The sequence below is a fragment of the Rhincodon typus genome, chromosome 4 (assembly GCF_021869965.1).
Source record: "Rhincodon typus isolate 14 chromosome 4, sRhiTyp1.1, whole genome shotgun sequence".
Classification (NCBI taxonomy): domain Eukaryota; kingdom Metazoa; phylum Chordata; class Chondrichthyes; order Orectolobiformes; family Rhincodontidae; genus Rhincodon; species Rhincodon typus.
In genome coordinates, this window is record NC_063335.1 from 25120466 (window position 1) to 25136415 (window position 15950).

Consider the following 15950-nt stretch of genomic DNA (forward strand, 5'->3'; position numbering starts at 1 on the left):
GCTGTGTTCATCCAACTCTACACCTTGTTATCTCAGATTCTCCAGCATCTGCAGCTCCTACTATCTTTAAAATAATCTTGCAATCAGCTTTTAGCACTATAACTTGCAGCGCACAATTTCCCATATTCCACCACACAAAAGGAAATTTTAAAAAACTTGCATTTTGTTAGCAGTTTTTTGATTTTCGGATGGTCTAATGTACTTACACTTTTTACTTTTGGAGTGTTGTTACTGTTATGTTATAGGAAGTGTAGCAAACGATTTGCGCAAAGCAAGTTCCCATGCCTTTATTTATTTTAATGTCATTGAATGAGGGATACATACAGGCCAGGAATGAAGACCATACTGAAGTATACAATATATTTATTTCAAAACCATTCAAAATTTAAACTTGTGTGAGTAAATGAAAAGTCAAAGTAAAATAAATTTATTTCCTGCGGTAGCACATTCATACCGAACAGCGTGGTCATTTAATTTTTATTCAAGGTGAACATAATACAAGGAGTGCATTTCAACAAGAAGAACTTCTCTAACAAGCTCTAGATTTTCAAGTTGGTGACAGTTTGCATTCGCTTGTTTCCATGGGTATCTATTTTCCTACTCTGTTATTGTTACTGTCAGCTAAATGCTTAATTTGCTATCTAACCATGCACTGAAATGTTGCTACCCTGCATAATGGCTGAAATCTGTACAAGTTGATGCCACTTGTAACCTTTCGTTGGGCAAAGACAAATGTGGTTAGGTCTTCCAATCTAAGGCAATGATTTTGCCATTACAATAAGGTCTTGCATAAATCCTATTGCCATAGCTGCTGTACAGACTCAAAGCTTACTACACACAAGGCCATTATCTCTTCAAGTATGCACTGGATCTTTGCCAAAGCAAACTGATTCCACTCATCTTATATTTGCACTATATTAAGTACTATGTACTATTCAAAGAATTATTCAATGTTCCCAAAAAAGAAGCAATGCTTTCTGCTTCTCTAATTTTCTGTATTGAAGCATTCAGTGCTCCAAAGCATTTAGTACAAAAAGAATTTCTACTAACCTCTCTTCTTACTCTTGATTATTTTCAATTGATACTCCCTTGTCATGAATTCTATTACATGATGGAATAGTCCTCCATTGTTCAATATGTCAAAACTCTATGAAATACCCTCAGCCTTTCGCAGTATGGTGAAATAGCCTCTGTAGCTCAAGGTTCTAGTCAGGCATTATCCTGGTGAGCTGAGAGCTCAAATGGGCAGTTCATAGCTGCACACAATACTCTTTGACTTAACCTAACCTGCCTTTGTTAACTATAAAATGCTCATTGTGTTCTACCTGAGGACAAGCCCTAATTCAAGTGTCTCACTTGCAATTCTTGAACAATTCTTATTAGAGAAAAGAATGTTATTATCCCAGCTGATGGCAATTTGGACAGGTCAGATCCCAGAATGAAACCTAGCTTGATAGATTGTATCTTTAATTTTTGTTGCTATTTAGCTTGGTGGTTAGTCACTGACATATATTCACAAAAGACTGCAGATGCTCTTTAAAACATAACTTCATTACACAAAAGAGGAGATAAACAAAGATACACATGTGTATAACAGTTAGAAAGATCCTGGGTGGAATCTTACAGGGGCCTGAATAGCGTTGGCTTCAGTGAGAAAACTGGGAGAATCAAAGAAGTCCAGCAAAGCCTATCTTGACAGCAGGAGAAATTAGCTGCATTTTCTAACAGACTTCCAGGCATAGATGAGATTCTCAATAGGCATATCCCTGCTGCTGAACAAGGGGGATAATCGCTGAAACAACAAACGCTGAAGATCACAGCGGGTCATCCATGGAGAGACAGCAAGCTAATGTTTTGAGTCTAGATGACTCTTCATCAGAGCTGAAGTGAAGTGTGGAGGGGACAGCATATATGCTATAGTTTGGGGGGTAGGGGGTGTAGGGTGCTAGTGAAGAAAAGATGTTGATAGTTCAGATTAAGTGAGTGATCGGAATGTCAAAATGGCAGAACAATGGTATGGCTCCTGCCAGACTGGAAAGGACTGTAAGTGGGATGGGGGGGGGGGGGGGGGGAAGGAAGGACAAAAAAAAAAAACTAAAAGTAAAAGAAGAAATGGTTCACAATTTAAAACTGTTGAACTCAATTTTATGTCCAGAAGGCTGTAAAGTACCTAGTCTGAAGATGAGATGTTGTTCCTCCAGACTGCATTGTGCTTTGCTGGAACACTGCAGCATGCCGAAGACAGACATGTGGGCATGCGAATAGGATGCTATGTTAAAATGACTGGCTACACTGAGAAGGGGGATTATTGCTTACTGGTAGCCGAACTAACGGCAGGTCCTGCCTGATTAAATGCAGCCTCCTATACTACCACTTCCTGTGAGGAAGCCAATCACTCAAAGGTCTCGACATAAAAATCTGAGCAGGTAGTTGGGGACTACTTGTTTCTCGGACTCCTGCCTCCTGCATCTCAGGATACACTCCTTAGGCAGTGACAGCACGTACCACACATCCGAGGACCTTGGCAATAGCCACTTGACAACCTCTCCACATCATGGTACTTACAAATACACTCCTGCATCTGCATTCTGTGGCACTCCAGCAACTATCACTGCAATTCTACTGTAAGGACATTTTATGCACATGGACAGGCACCCAGCTGAGGGATTGGACTAGGCTGCATCTCAGGTCTGTTGGCTTGCTCTCCATTAGCCTTCCTAGATGTTCACAGAATCTTTTTCTTACCTTTCTGCACTTTGCCCCCTCAGCTAGAGCTACAAGGTTCATAGTGCTTTTTTTTAATTAATTCATAGCGTTGAGGGCACGCTGGCGAGGCAGCATTTATTGCTCATCTCTAATTGCCCAGAGGGCAGTTAAGAGTCAACCACATTGCTGCAGGTCTGGAGTCACATGTAGTCCAGACCAGGTAAGGATGGCAGTTTCCTTCCCTAAAGAACATTAGTGAACCAGATGGATTTTTCCCGACCATTGACAATGGATTCACGATCCAGATATTTATTGAATTCAAATTCTGTCATCTGCCATGGTGGGATTCAAAACCAGATCCCAAGAACGTTATCTGGGTCTCTGGATTAACAGTCTGTTGATAATACCACTAGATGATAGCAAGAACTGCAGATGCTGAATACCAATAGGCCATCGCCTCCCCAACTTCTGTTTTGCCTTGCCATTTAGAACAGACACAAGGCCAGAAAGCTTGTCATGGATGTCATCAGTATGCAGTCAAGTCAAGGGAGACAAGTCAGGGGCTCCTAGCACAGTAAATCAAGGCCAGCCTCAAATAGCAGTCCAGGGGGTTTGCCATAGTCAGTCAGCCCCTTGGGGAGATCAGGGTCAGGATCTGCTTCAAAGGGTGAGGAGACAAATGTTGGGCAGCCCATCAGCTGTCTTGCCTTATTCGGCCTTATTGTGGGCTATTTTCTCCTATTATGAGAAAAAGGGAATTGGCTTTTAGTGCTGGTACAGGTCAGGGAAAAATTTATTCTGAATGAGTTATTCTGAGCAAGTAAGTAGGCAGCACAGAGGCATGCAGGGTTAGTGTGTCGGGAGTTGAGTGAGAGCTACGGAGGAAAATATTGTATGCAATAGTGGTACAGCATGAGTAGAGCAGTAGCAGAGCATGAGAAAATTTACTAGGGTTCACGGAGAGCAATTTTCTACAAAACGCAATGAAATTGAACTAGCTAAAAAAAAAATGTATCATTCAGTCCCTTAATACTTTGAAGATTTCTATCCAAACTCTTCTGGCTTACAAGTTCCATAGCTAGAAACCTCCTCCACTAAGGTGACTGGGTCCTCTGAGTTGAACTAGAAAAGTACATGGTTCCTCAGCTATGAAAAAATTATTCTCTTCTGAGCTGAAACTTCGGCACAGAATTTATGTGCTAGAGGCCGAACTAACGGCACTGTAAAGCACCAGAATTGTTTGTACTAGGAGGCAGTCACACAGCTAAAGATAGGATCTTCTGATTTGATTAGTGATCAGGGATGAGGGTGTAACTCTGACTGTGGCAGGTACGGGGAACACAGAGGGCAGGAGTGTCAGCCTCAGAAATTATCCATTAGGTTTGACGTTCTCTCAGCCTGTTTGAAGGTCAGCAGGGTGGATGTGCAAACTAACCATGGCACATGAAGCCATTCAAGCTGGGAAAACAACAAAGAATTTAGTAGCTGTAGGTGACGGTAAAGTCATCATAGCCCGAGAGAACAACAGGGCTGTTCTCTCAATACAGAGAAATGACTGGTGGTGGTTTAACCTGAGGTTCACCATGCCTCAGGTGAGGCGCAAGGTTGAGAAGGTTGGATCTTCACGGTAATCTGTAGGTATACCAAGGTTCTCTGCAGGGCAGAGAGAGAGTCCAGCTGGCTGTGTTGCCTGCCCGGTGCCAGAGCAAGGAACATAAGCAGAGTGCTGGAAAAGAAAACTGTGGTGGAATAGGGAAGATCACTATGTTCCAGCATAACCTTTCTGCTATTAAACTTTATGCTTTGGCTAATAGACATTACCAGGAACAGTACCCCAACTATGAACATCCATTAATGCAGAACTGAACACCAATCATCTGTTGAAGACAGTAAGGACGGCAGATGCTGGAAGCTAGAGTTAATAAATGTGGAGCTAGAAAAACACAGCCGGTCAGACAGCATCCAAGGAGCAGGAACGTCAACATTTTTGAAGTTCTGACGGAGGGTTTCGGCCTGAAACATTGACTTTCCTGCTCTTTGGATGCTGTCTAACCAGCTGTACTTTTCCAGCTCCACATTTATTGACACCAGTCATGTGTTGCAGTGTCTTTAATTCAGAGTACAATTAAAATTTTTATGCACTAATTATTGGGCAAAAAAAAAACTCATTCATCTGGAAGATAGAATTACACAACATTTGTAAGCAGTTCATTCTTAAATTGCATAAATGGTCATGGGTAATACTCACATGTTGCAATGACATAAACAGCTCCTTTCAGCATATACTTCAGCTCCCTCTCCCTTGCCACTTCAATAGCCTTGACAAATATGCCTTCCCAGCTGTAAAGTTTCAAAAGCTGGAAGACAAAAGAAATAAAGGTTAAATAAGAATTTTATTGAAAATTATTTGCGTAACTCTTCCTAACGTAAAAGTTGACAAAGACAGGCCAGTACAAGGCAGTTGAAAGAAAGAGCAGCACACACAAAATCAAGAACAAAAACAAATTTGCTGGAAAAGCTCAGTAGGTATGGCAGCATCTGTGAAGGAAAAAAGTTAGTGTTTCGGGTCCGGTGACCCTTCCTCAGAACAGACAAAATCAAACAGGTTTGAGTGGCAGCAGACAGCTCTTGGTATAGAATAATTACTTAAAGCCTTCAGTCATTCCTTAAATAATTTAGTGGTAAATCATTACCACACATCAAGAAAAAAAACCCAAGGCACAGTTCTAATAATGTAGGAAAGGGAATAGTTACATTCTACATCATCTGGCTTCATGAATTTTCTTCCAAAATTAAAAACTTAACAATGCAACAAAAGTGAGACTCTTTAAGGACAATGCATGCAAAAAAAGTTACATCTTCAAATAATGATAGAGCTTACATTTATATAAAGCCTTTCACAAACTCAAGATGTCCCAAAATGCTTTTACAGCCTATGCAGAATTGTAATAATGCAGCAAATAATATTTGCAACACAAGATCTTGACAAAGACCAAATAAACCAATGACAAAAAAAACTAAAATGGTCTTAAGGCAATGGGTATGGAATAGTGTGGGACAAGACCCTCCTCTCTTTTAATAATACCATGGGCTTTTTACTTTGTGCAGAAGACGACTGACTGGGCCTTGACGGAACTTCTCATCCAAAACAAAACACTGTAATAGTGAAATTCTCCCTCAGTATTGCAATGAAGTGTCAGCCTAGATTACGTGCTCAAGACTTTCTGATTTAGGGCAAAAATGCTACCACTCAGCCTATGAGAGCATCTTAAGTAGCAGCACAGAAACACTTTCAGAGACAGTACGAACTGCAGATGCTGGAGAATCTGAGTTAACAAGGTGTAGAGCTGGATGAACACAGCAGGTCAAGCAGCATCAGAGGAGCAGTAAGGCTGACGTTTCGGGCCTAGACCCTTCTTCAGAAACACTGTTTGGCACAGGAGCAAGCTAAACATTTGTTGCAAGAATGAGGCATTGTGCAGAAAGACAGAGTAAAAAAATTCAACTTTACTAACCACCTGATTGCACAAAGCTATTTTACTAGATGAGTCATTAGACAGTGTCCAGCTCAAAGGCCTCGATAACTATACAACAGCTTTTCATAGGGCCCTTGTGGTGGACTGGTAGTGTCCCTATTTCTGAGGCAAGAGGCCTGGGTTCAAGTCCCACGTTCTCAAGAGATATATAATGACAACTCTGGACAAGGTGATTAAAAACTATCTACAACATTTCCAGAGAACATATAAACCAGAAAAGTCAATCAAGGGATTTTTAAAAAAACGCATCAGAAGCAATTTTATCCCAGACTTTCTGGAAACAATCGAATAGAAAAGCACTCTCCTTTTACACCTCTGCAGGAATAAAAAAAATCTACAACAGTGAAGACCGAATCATTGGTTTCTCACTGCATGCATTCAACTCAATACAGGCTTCAAAGCGAAACTGAATGCAAACTGTTTCGCTGTGCACCCTGTATTGTCACGCTCCGCAGGGATACTGCCAATAATTCAAGTCCCATTATTCCTGAAGTCATCACAAATGTGAAAATTAGATTAACCACCGAAATTGCCAAATTCTACCTAACTAATGTCACATTGAAGCCACGTAGCCAGTTGGAGCTTTTGCACACTAACATTCTAATGTCCAGTTACAGAGGTTATTGCTGCATATGGATTTCAGATGTCCGCACAACGATAGAAATAACTATAGGGAATGCAGTACCTGTTTAATGTGAGTTAAAAGCATGTGCACATGGGCGTGCATAACTTTCAACTGAGGAGTTCGTAGACCACACATACATGGTCTCCAGAAGGAGCTTGCCGTTTAGAAGGCAGGCTGCCTCCTTTGAAATCAGATTGTGGAGTCCCTAGTGTCTGGAACCTGGAATGTGCAAATTAGTCCAGGTTAAGAGCAACTCAGGCCATTTTATTTGGATAACCAGGGTAGTCCTTTGGAGCAAAAACAAAGTTGCTGGAAAAGCTCAGCAGGTCTGGCAGCATCTGTGAAGGAGAAAACACAGTTAACGTTTCGGGTCCGGTGACCCTTCCTCAGAACAGAGGGTAGTTCTTTGGAAAGCTGAGGTCCACATGCAGATATGTTCTCAAGACAACTTGGGATGCAGGACCATGGGGGGGATTCAGGTGATCTTTGAATTTGTTACATACAGATATGATTGTGCACAAATGTCCCAAAAATGCCATTTTTCTGATTTCATACGTGGGAGTTGCTAGCTTGACCAGCATTTATGTCACATCTGTAAATGCCATTGAACTGACTGACTTGTCAAGACCAGTCAACAAGTCTCAAAATGTATATCTTTGAGAGTGCTTTTCTCAATACAGAATATTATAAAATAAAACAAATTCTAAAATTTGTGGGTTTTTTTTCCAATGTGCTTGAGTACAAGCTGTTCCAGTACAGCTACAACTTGACATTTACCGACAATGTAGAAAATTGCCCAGGTATGTCCTATACACAAAAAACAGGACAAGTCCAACCCGATAAATTGCTGTTCCATCAGTTTATTCTCAATTATCAGAAAGTGATGAAAGGCGTCATCAACAGTGCTATCAAGCAGCACTTACTGAGCAATAACCTGCTCAGTGAAGCTCGGTTTGGGATCTGCTAGGATCAATCAGCTCCTGCGGCGTAGGACACATAGGATTAAGATACGAAGAAATTTCTTCATTCAGAAAACGGTGGGCTTGTGGAATTCTCTATCACAGAAAGCAGCTGAGGCTAAAAACATTGAATGTTTTCAAGAAGGACAAATGTGCAGTTGTTATGGCTAAAGGGATCAAACGGATGGTAAGAAAGTGAGAACAGGACACTGAATCGGATGATCAACTGTGATCATACTGAATGGCTGAGAAGGTTTGAAGGACCAAATAACCTGCTGCACTATTTTCTAAATGTTTGTTGACGTAAGTAATTAAGCACTTAAAGGGAAATGTTTATTTTCATAAGGAAATAGCTGAAGCTATTTTAACGTACAAAATATCAATTAGATTGTATCTTTTTCAATAGTGACAGAAATGCACTAACAACTTTATTCTGTGTCACGATGCCTCCTGATTAATGCACACGCTGGATAATAGGCAAGTTGATATGGTGAAGGTGGAGCAAAGTGGGATAGGTGGGAAGTACAAGTTGGTACAGTTGACATGGGTACTATGAAGTGCTATGGAGTAATTGTGAACATGTGGGAATGAGGGGCCACAGGAGCGGCACAGGGGGTTTGAAGTTTAAGGAGATGGACCACAGGAGGTATTAGGGGCCTTAGGAGATTGATAGATGGGCATGGGGCTCCACAAGGGATGAAGTGCCATGACAGGTGGAGACAGGGGCATAGGTTGGCCCATATGTGGCACAGAGAGTGAGGAAAGTAGAGATAGGAGGAGGAGGAATATTTTCTGTGTACAAAGGTCAAAAATATAAACTAACACAGTGCTGGAACACCAAGACAGACATTGGCAACTGTCAGCCTCTTATAATTCTCCCAGGGTTACTGGACTGACTCACAATCCAGCTCGCACTATACCCTTCTACCCAAAACTGAAAACGAGCTGTGCGGGTGGGCATTTTTAAATTTCCAGTTCATAGTTCCAGATTTCTCCTGACTCTGCACTCTAAAACTGGGGGCTCTGTTTGTTCACACAATAGCAAATCTTGGAAGAAGTGTAATTGGTAATTCAATGCAAGCCAAGTACTGCAATCCTCTTTATTCTTTACAATAGTAAGTTTTACACGGCTTTGAAAGGAAACAGATAGGCAATGCTCAAATAAGGAGCTTTTATTCTAAAATATAAATTTACTGAAGCTCTTAATAAGCGTAAGATTCTACAGCATGCTCTATTTTGGTATTACATGGATCCTGTAATTCTCAGAATATTGTAATCAGATGTGATTCAACACAAGGAACGAGTACTGATATACTATGCACAATAATTCAGAGTCTGAATTTCAAAAATTTCCCTAAAAGGGCAACACAATAATAAGCCACAATGTATTAATTCTATGAATCCCACTTTCAAAAACGCTGATTATGCATTGTGAAACAGTTGTAGAAAATGAACAATTAGCTATTATTGGGACTTTTAGACAATACATGACTTGTTCAGCACATTTGGCCAGATAATTTCCATGTAGACTAAATAAATCTCAAGACAATCTCGCATTCTGTTAGTTTGAATACTGTTCATCAGCAGTGTAATCTCCTGAACTTGATTTACAGTTTCATGATAGTTTAATGTGGGGATACAAATGCAAAACTAAATGCAAACTTCAGAGCACTGCAAGCTAAAATGCTTACTAACCACATTGTTTAAGCAACCTGTATTGTTATTAGCTTTGAAATTTCACAACTTAGAACTGAAAGCATTCATCACATCGCACATTTCATATATTCTATCCTTAAAGGCATATCATAAAAACATTAACACTAGTAATATAGTAAAACGAGTTAAAAAGGAGAAATGATCAACTGGAGATCTTGCTCCAAACTGCTACACAAATGAATATCATTGCTGAAAAGTCTGTGCATGCAATTAAGAAAATCGGTTGTTACATTCATGTGAAGAATGGCTATATACAGAAAATAACCATAGAGCTGCAGATTCTCTCCTCGATGACAGCCTTCAGCAGAAGATGGAAGTTAAAGGAAGTAAAGGATGTTTCACTATGTTCAAGGTCATCTCAGCATGAGAGATGCACAAATTCAACATTTGCAGAGGGATTTTTGGAACATAATACACAAAAGTGAAGGCCACGAAATTAATAAATTTATCCAAACTGAAATTATCTTACAACTTGGCAGATTGGATATTTCAGTATGTGGAAGCACTGCTGTACTCTTTTGCTGTTTATGTCCAGATTTTCCATAGCTATCCACATAAACCATTGATATTAAAGTCTAGTTCTCAAACAGGAATGCTATCTCATTGCAACAAAGAAACATATGTAGAGAAACTTCAGAATTACTTTCCAAAAGCATCAAGAAAGTTGAGGTTCTTTTTCTAAAACAACAGTAAAGAAGTGCTTAAATTTTAGAAGAATTATAAATGTAAATATTGATAGATTACTTACATAGCAAAAACTGTGACACACATTTAAGGCAGTCAAAAAAAAATCAAGGGACGTTAGGAAAAAAATTAATTATTCAGGTGGTTAGAATTTGACCTTTTCTGGTGGAAACTGTTACAAAATAAAGCTCACACATTATTTTAATGGTGATTACATAACTACTGTTTTAATGTAAAACTAAACCGTAAAGAGTTGCACAGGGTTAGCTTGGTTGGCCGATGGAAAAATACATTGATTTGATGAGTTGCAAACAGTAAATATTCTGAATGAATATAAGAATCTAGACAATAGCAAAATCAATTTAATGTGTTGAAAATACATAAATGACAATGCAACAAACTCAAATCCAGATCACACTGCAAATGAAATGAAAAACTGGAACAGAAATAAGGAACAAAAACAGAAGTTGCTGGAAAAGCTCAGCAGGTCTGGCAGCATCTGTCAAGAAAAAAATCAGAGTTAATGTTATGGGTCCGGTGACCCTTCCTCAGAATTCTACAGAACAGAAATAAGTTGGATGATACATATATATGGGCAGAAGAAATGGTTCTGTGGGAAAACTTGTATCAAATAAGTCAACTACTACATACAGAAGAAAAATAGGCAACAGGCATGCAATGTGTGTTATTGAAGTAGCTGTGGATGTATTTAGATCAGATCTAGGAAGTGTGCTGAATTGTACTTAAAACAGCCTTTTTTTTTGTATGATGCCCCTTTAAGGCCAAAGTGAGCAGCTGAGTATTCTGATCTGGTTTCCTGATTACAACATTATTAGGTTTAGAAGAATGCAAAGTTCTTTCTGGATGAAATGGTTTTCTGTTTAGCAGTCTTTAGTCAGAACCTGCTATTAAATCAGGTCCCTGCGAATACAGCAGAAACAGTATATTGTGTGTGTTACACAGTTAGAAAGAACAGAGATGAAGACAGGAAAGAAAAAGGGTCATGGATTAGACAAACCCTTTGATGCTGTTTCAGAAGAGCTGAGAGAAGGAAATCCCTGGGGATTCCAGCGTTTTGGTTCAGAAGTTCCAGGACATTAACCCAGCAACAGTGAAGGAAATTACAACATCAGGATGTGGACAAAAGCTTGCAATTGATGGTGTTCCCTTGTCTTTCCAGATGGTAGATGTCATGGGTTTGGAAGGTGATGTTGAAGAATGCTTGATGAGTTACTGCAATGCATCTTGCAGATTCCTTGTTAAGCAAGGGATGAAAGGTTATTGGGGTAAGCAGGAATGCAGTTTAGAGATTACAATTTAATCATTGTGAATGAAAAATGCATGAGTAACTTTTCACCAATTAACCAACAAGGTCAACGAAGGATTTTGCAGCTGTGTTGTATTTATTAATGATTTGTTTGCAAGACCATAGATATAGGAGCTAAAGTTGGTCATTCAGCTGATTGAGTCTGCTCTGCCATTCAACGAGCTCAGGACTAATCTGATAATCCTCAGCTCCATTTCCTGTCTTTTCTCCCATAAAATTTGATTTCTGTATTGATTAAAAATCTGTCTCTCTCAGACCTGAATATACTTAATGACCCAGCCTCCACAGCTTTCTGCTGTAAAGAATTCCACAGACTCACTACTCCTTGGGAGAAGAAATTCCTCCTCATTTCTGTCTTAAATGTGCAACCTTGAATTCTAAGATTATGCCCTCTGGTCCTACACTATCCCAAAAGGAAGTACAACCTTTCTACATCTGCCATGTTGTGGTCAGGTCACCAACAGCAGAAATGGCTACGATCTGCAATGGTTATGAGCTACAATCAAGCATGCTGGGAATTTTGGTTAAGTTAGTTTAAACCTGACCTAGAAGATAGCCAAGCTTTCCAAAGTTTAAACCTCACGAACCATGTTACAATAAGTTACAGTATTTTTATTGAATGAACCATGAACATCATATGTCCTGAAAGGGCAAGAAAGCGCACATTAAAACCTAAAATCAACATAGAAGCTAAAATGCCAATGTACTGCCATTATGCATGCTGAAAGACTTTTCCTGAGCAAGTAGCACTCTGAGATAGAACCTACGAGCGACCATTTCAGGGTATAACAAATTTAGATTGGTTGTTCCAGATCACCAATTCCTAAGCAAACTAATCTCAGCATCATGGGATGTTCTATCTAGTAAATACCTGCAGTCCAGCAGTAAGAGGACTGCCAGGATGTACAGATTTTAAAATAGTCACAATTCATTAGATTCAAACCACACCAACTGTGATAGAACAAACTACATGCCATATTTGAATCAATGATCTGTCAGGACATGACTCTGATGTGAGGTACATGTTAAGTACAAGGATGATTATGTCTGACATGCAGAACAGATTCCCCAACCACACAAAGACCAAGATATTCCTCTTGATATAAACAGTGCAGCTCTTAGCTACCAAGTTGAGGACATTCAAGTTGATCTGTTACAGAGCCAGTGTAGACAGTTGCAATTGACAACTGTCACGATAAGCAACTATAAGAGTTGCAAAATGTCATTATCCAGGGGTTGCTGACAGTGATAAAGAAGTATCTGAGAAGATTCAATCATTTTGGAAATATAGACAAAAAATTTAGTGTATTACCATAAATCAGCTTAAAGGGCAAATAACTAATTCATTAGCAGCAGTGTGTACCATCCACAAAACAGAGTCTTGGACTCCTTATCTAAGGAAACAAACATTAGGATTGGAGACAGTCCACAAAAGTTTCACTAGGTTGATTTTGGATATGAAGAGATTTTATGAGTAGAGGATGAATACGTTGGCCTTGGGCTCATTGGAATTTAGAAGAACAAGAGGAGACCTGATTGAAACACAAGATTTTCTGGGGACACGACACGGTGGGCGAACTCTGCCATGAATCATATTTTATCCCAAACCCATGGATTCTCAACTTCATCATACCACATTCAATTCACAAATAATGCACAATGATAATCACAGTTTGGGAATTTGTATCATTTTATCAATATAGGCAGAGCGATCATGTATCCATGTTAACGTATCATAACTTTTCTATCCCTGTGGACAAGAATAACTGACATAAGGTTCCTCACCCACTTCAGGGAAGAGGCCACTGAGCTGAACTGTCAAGTAAACAAGGGGAAAACATGTTGAAGGTGAGATTGAACATGAAGAGCAATCTCATGAGAAAGGCTCCAAACTGCTACTGTTTACTGCACATCAAGCATCAACAGTTAATGAAACTTTGGGTAAGGATGGCAACTCACAACACTAACAAAACTATGTTTATCTCTGTAGCCTCTGGAACACAGAGCCATGCGAGGGTCAGAGGAGGAAAAAAACCCCAGTCCCCAAGTCCATCTCTCCCAGACCTATAAAAGATACCTCAGAGGAGAAACAGCTTAGACCAATAGAGGATGCCCCCAGTGGGTAACCAATTAGAGTAGGCTCAGGGTCACATACCCATGAGCACAGCAATGGAAGAGACCCACATCTGGAGGAAGAAAGGACAGCTGAGGTTCCAACCTCAGAACTGCTGGAGAACTGAACCTGGCCAAATGACAAGCCACTGGAGTCAGCCATTAAATGTGTTGATTGAAAGGATAAGACGAGCAGTGAAATATCCAGTGGATGTGTTAGAAATCTTGCACAGATTGGAGCAAAGTTTAGAAGAGTCTGTCCTAGTTCTGTCTGATGCTATGGTAACATAGCTGCATAAGAAATAGAGCAGAAGTTCCCTGGAAAGCAGGTGCACACATACAGAACTATTGTCTGCTGTCACAAATAGGCTGGACTTGAGGGTGCAAATCCCATTGCTTTCCTGGAGCCTGGCTGAATAATGACATGGAGCTCAGACCACCATATGGGAACGGGAGATTGTCACTTGCACCAACAGCTACCCAGTAATAGCTGCAAATCCCACAGCTCAAGCAGCTTGGTTGTCTGGGTCCATAGTAAACAGAACATGCTGAATTGTAAAAAGGGCATCAGTAACCTCACAAATGCACTTATTGACTGATAACTGGAGATGCAACATAAAGCCTAGTTAAGTTTTGAACAGAGCCAGTGATGAGGAAGTTCAATGGTCTGATTCACAGGCACAGAATTTCCTCCCAAGCCGAACAACTGCAGACCTGCTTGCAGGTGGTGACAGGTGTAATTAACAGCTACACTTGTCCTGCAAAGATGTCCCCTGGAGTGTCCTTCACTCTTCTGGAGGTAGCTAAGCTGTCTTCAGTACACCTTTTCTGTAGACTGGCTCGATACGGCTGAAGACCACTGCTTTCCCCTTAATGTGTTGCTTGTTCGTCTACAGCTGCAGACCCCCCAACAAACCCCAGAGCCTCCTATCTCGGATTCTGCTGTTGTTACTCGTCCCTTCTCTGCCTTCTTCGTCTTATTGATGTTAAGACATTTGCTGAGTTTATTGGTTCCAACATCTGCCATAGAATTACAGATCGGAGAAGAAAAGGAGGAAGATGGTGTGTGCTCTGCATATGTCATTTTGTCACCTGTACAAAGAACGATTGCCATAATCCATTACTGGTTCTCCCTCTTCCTGATGCTGATAGATGCAAGATGTTTAGGTCATTATCTCAGCATTACATGCATTTACCAAATAACATGTGAATCTATTTGATCTTCATTAACCCCTGCAATGCAGCCCTTACACATTCAAAGGTTTAACCTGCAGAACAGTTTCATTGACAAGTAGTTGACCCTCATATGCATGGACCTGTGAATTGTCCTGTACAGATGGCTGCGCATTAAGTCCTCTCACCCATCTTAACCTTCCATCTGTCAGCTCTGCTGGTAAATTGTCCTGAGAATGACTGGAAACTGGAAGGTAGTTGTTTCCAGTTTTTATATCTTAATCATCCTTAAATGTGCAGTGACTGTTCATCTTTGTTGCAAGGGGCTAAACAACTGCATGCACAATAACTTTTGGCAGTTACAGTTTCAATACCTTCATTTGGATGTGTGTATTCATTATACATGCAAACACACCTGGGACTCCCTCATTTTGCACCACACATTCAAATCCTCATTTGGAAAATGACTTGAAGGAAGATGGTGCTTACTAATTTTAATTTCAACTCATTCACTCTCTATCTCCCTTTCAAACATACGTTCCTCTCCATAATTTTTCACCTCATATCTTCCCTGTCCTTCTTCAACTACTCCTCTTTGACCATCAACCCTTTGATTATCTCCCTGGATATTCCTGGTCTTCCCATTATCCCATTCCTATTGATATCCCCAAGAGTGTGTGTTCAGCCTTCAGCCCTAACATGAAGTCTTTATTCAAGTCTTAGCAAAGATTTGGAGTTCAGGTTGTGGGTGAAGCGGTTGACTTGCTCGCCAAGCCGGCTTGTTTGCATTCAAACGTTTCGTCAACATGCTAGGTAACATCATCAGTGAGGCCTCTGATGAAGCGATGTTGTTCTACTTCATTTGGAAATTATACTGTCTGTCCATTATGGTGAGTAGTGTCATTTCCGGTTTTTGTTCTGTATGTGTTTGTATATGGGGTCCAATTCTATATGTTTGTTGATTGCACTATGGGTTGAGAACCATGCCTCTAGGAATTCCTGTGCGTGTCTATGTTTGGCTTGGGCTACTATAGTTACGTTGTTCCAGTTAAACTGAAGGCCTTCAATGTCTGAGTGTACTGTTATTAAGTGTACTGATATTCATCTGCAAG

General features: G+C 40.2%; 1 protein-coding gene across 1 annotated transcript in view; it reads right to left on the reverse strand.

Annotated features, from left to right (window-relative positions):
- The window catches only part of LOC109912648 (ATP-binding cassette sub-family C member 8-like), a 152942-nt gene that overhangs the window by 92810 nt on the left and 44182 nt on the right, over nucleotides 1-15950 (reverse strand). The window contains exon 10 of the mRNA XM_048595667.1: nucleotides 4941-5063. Coding sequence (XP_048451624.1) covers nucleotides 4941-5063 — 123 coding nt within the window. The remainder of the gene's footprint in view (nucleotides 1-4940; nucleotides 5064-15950) is intronic.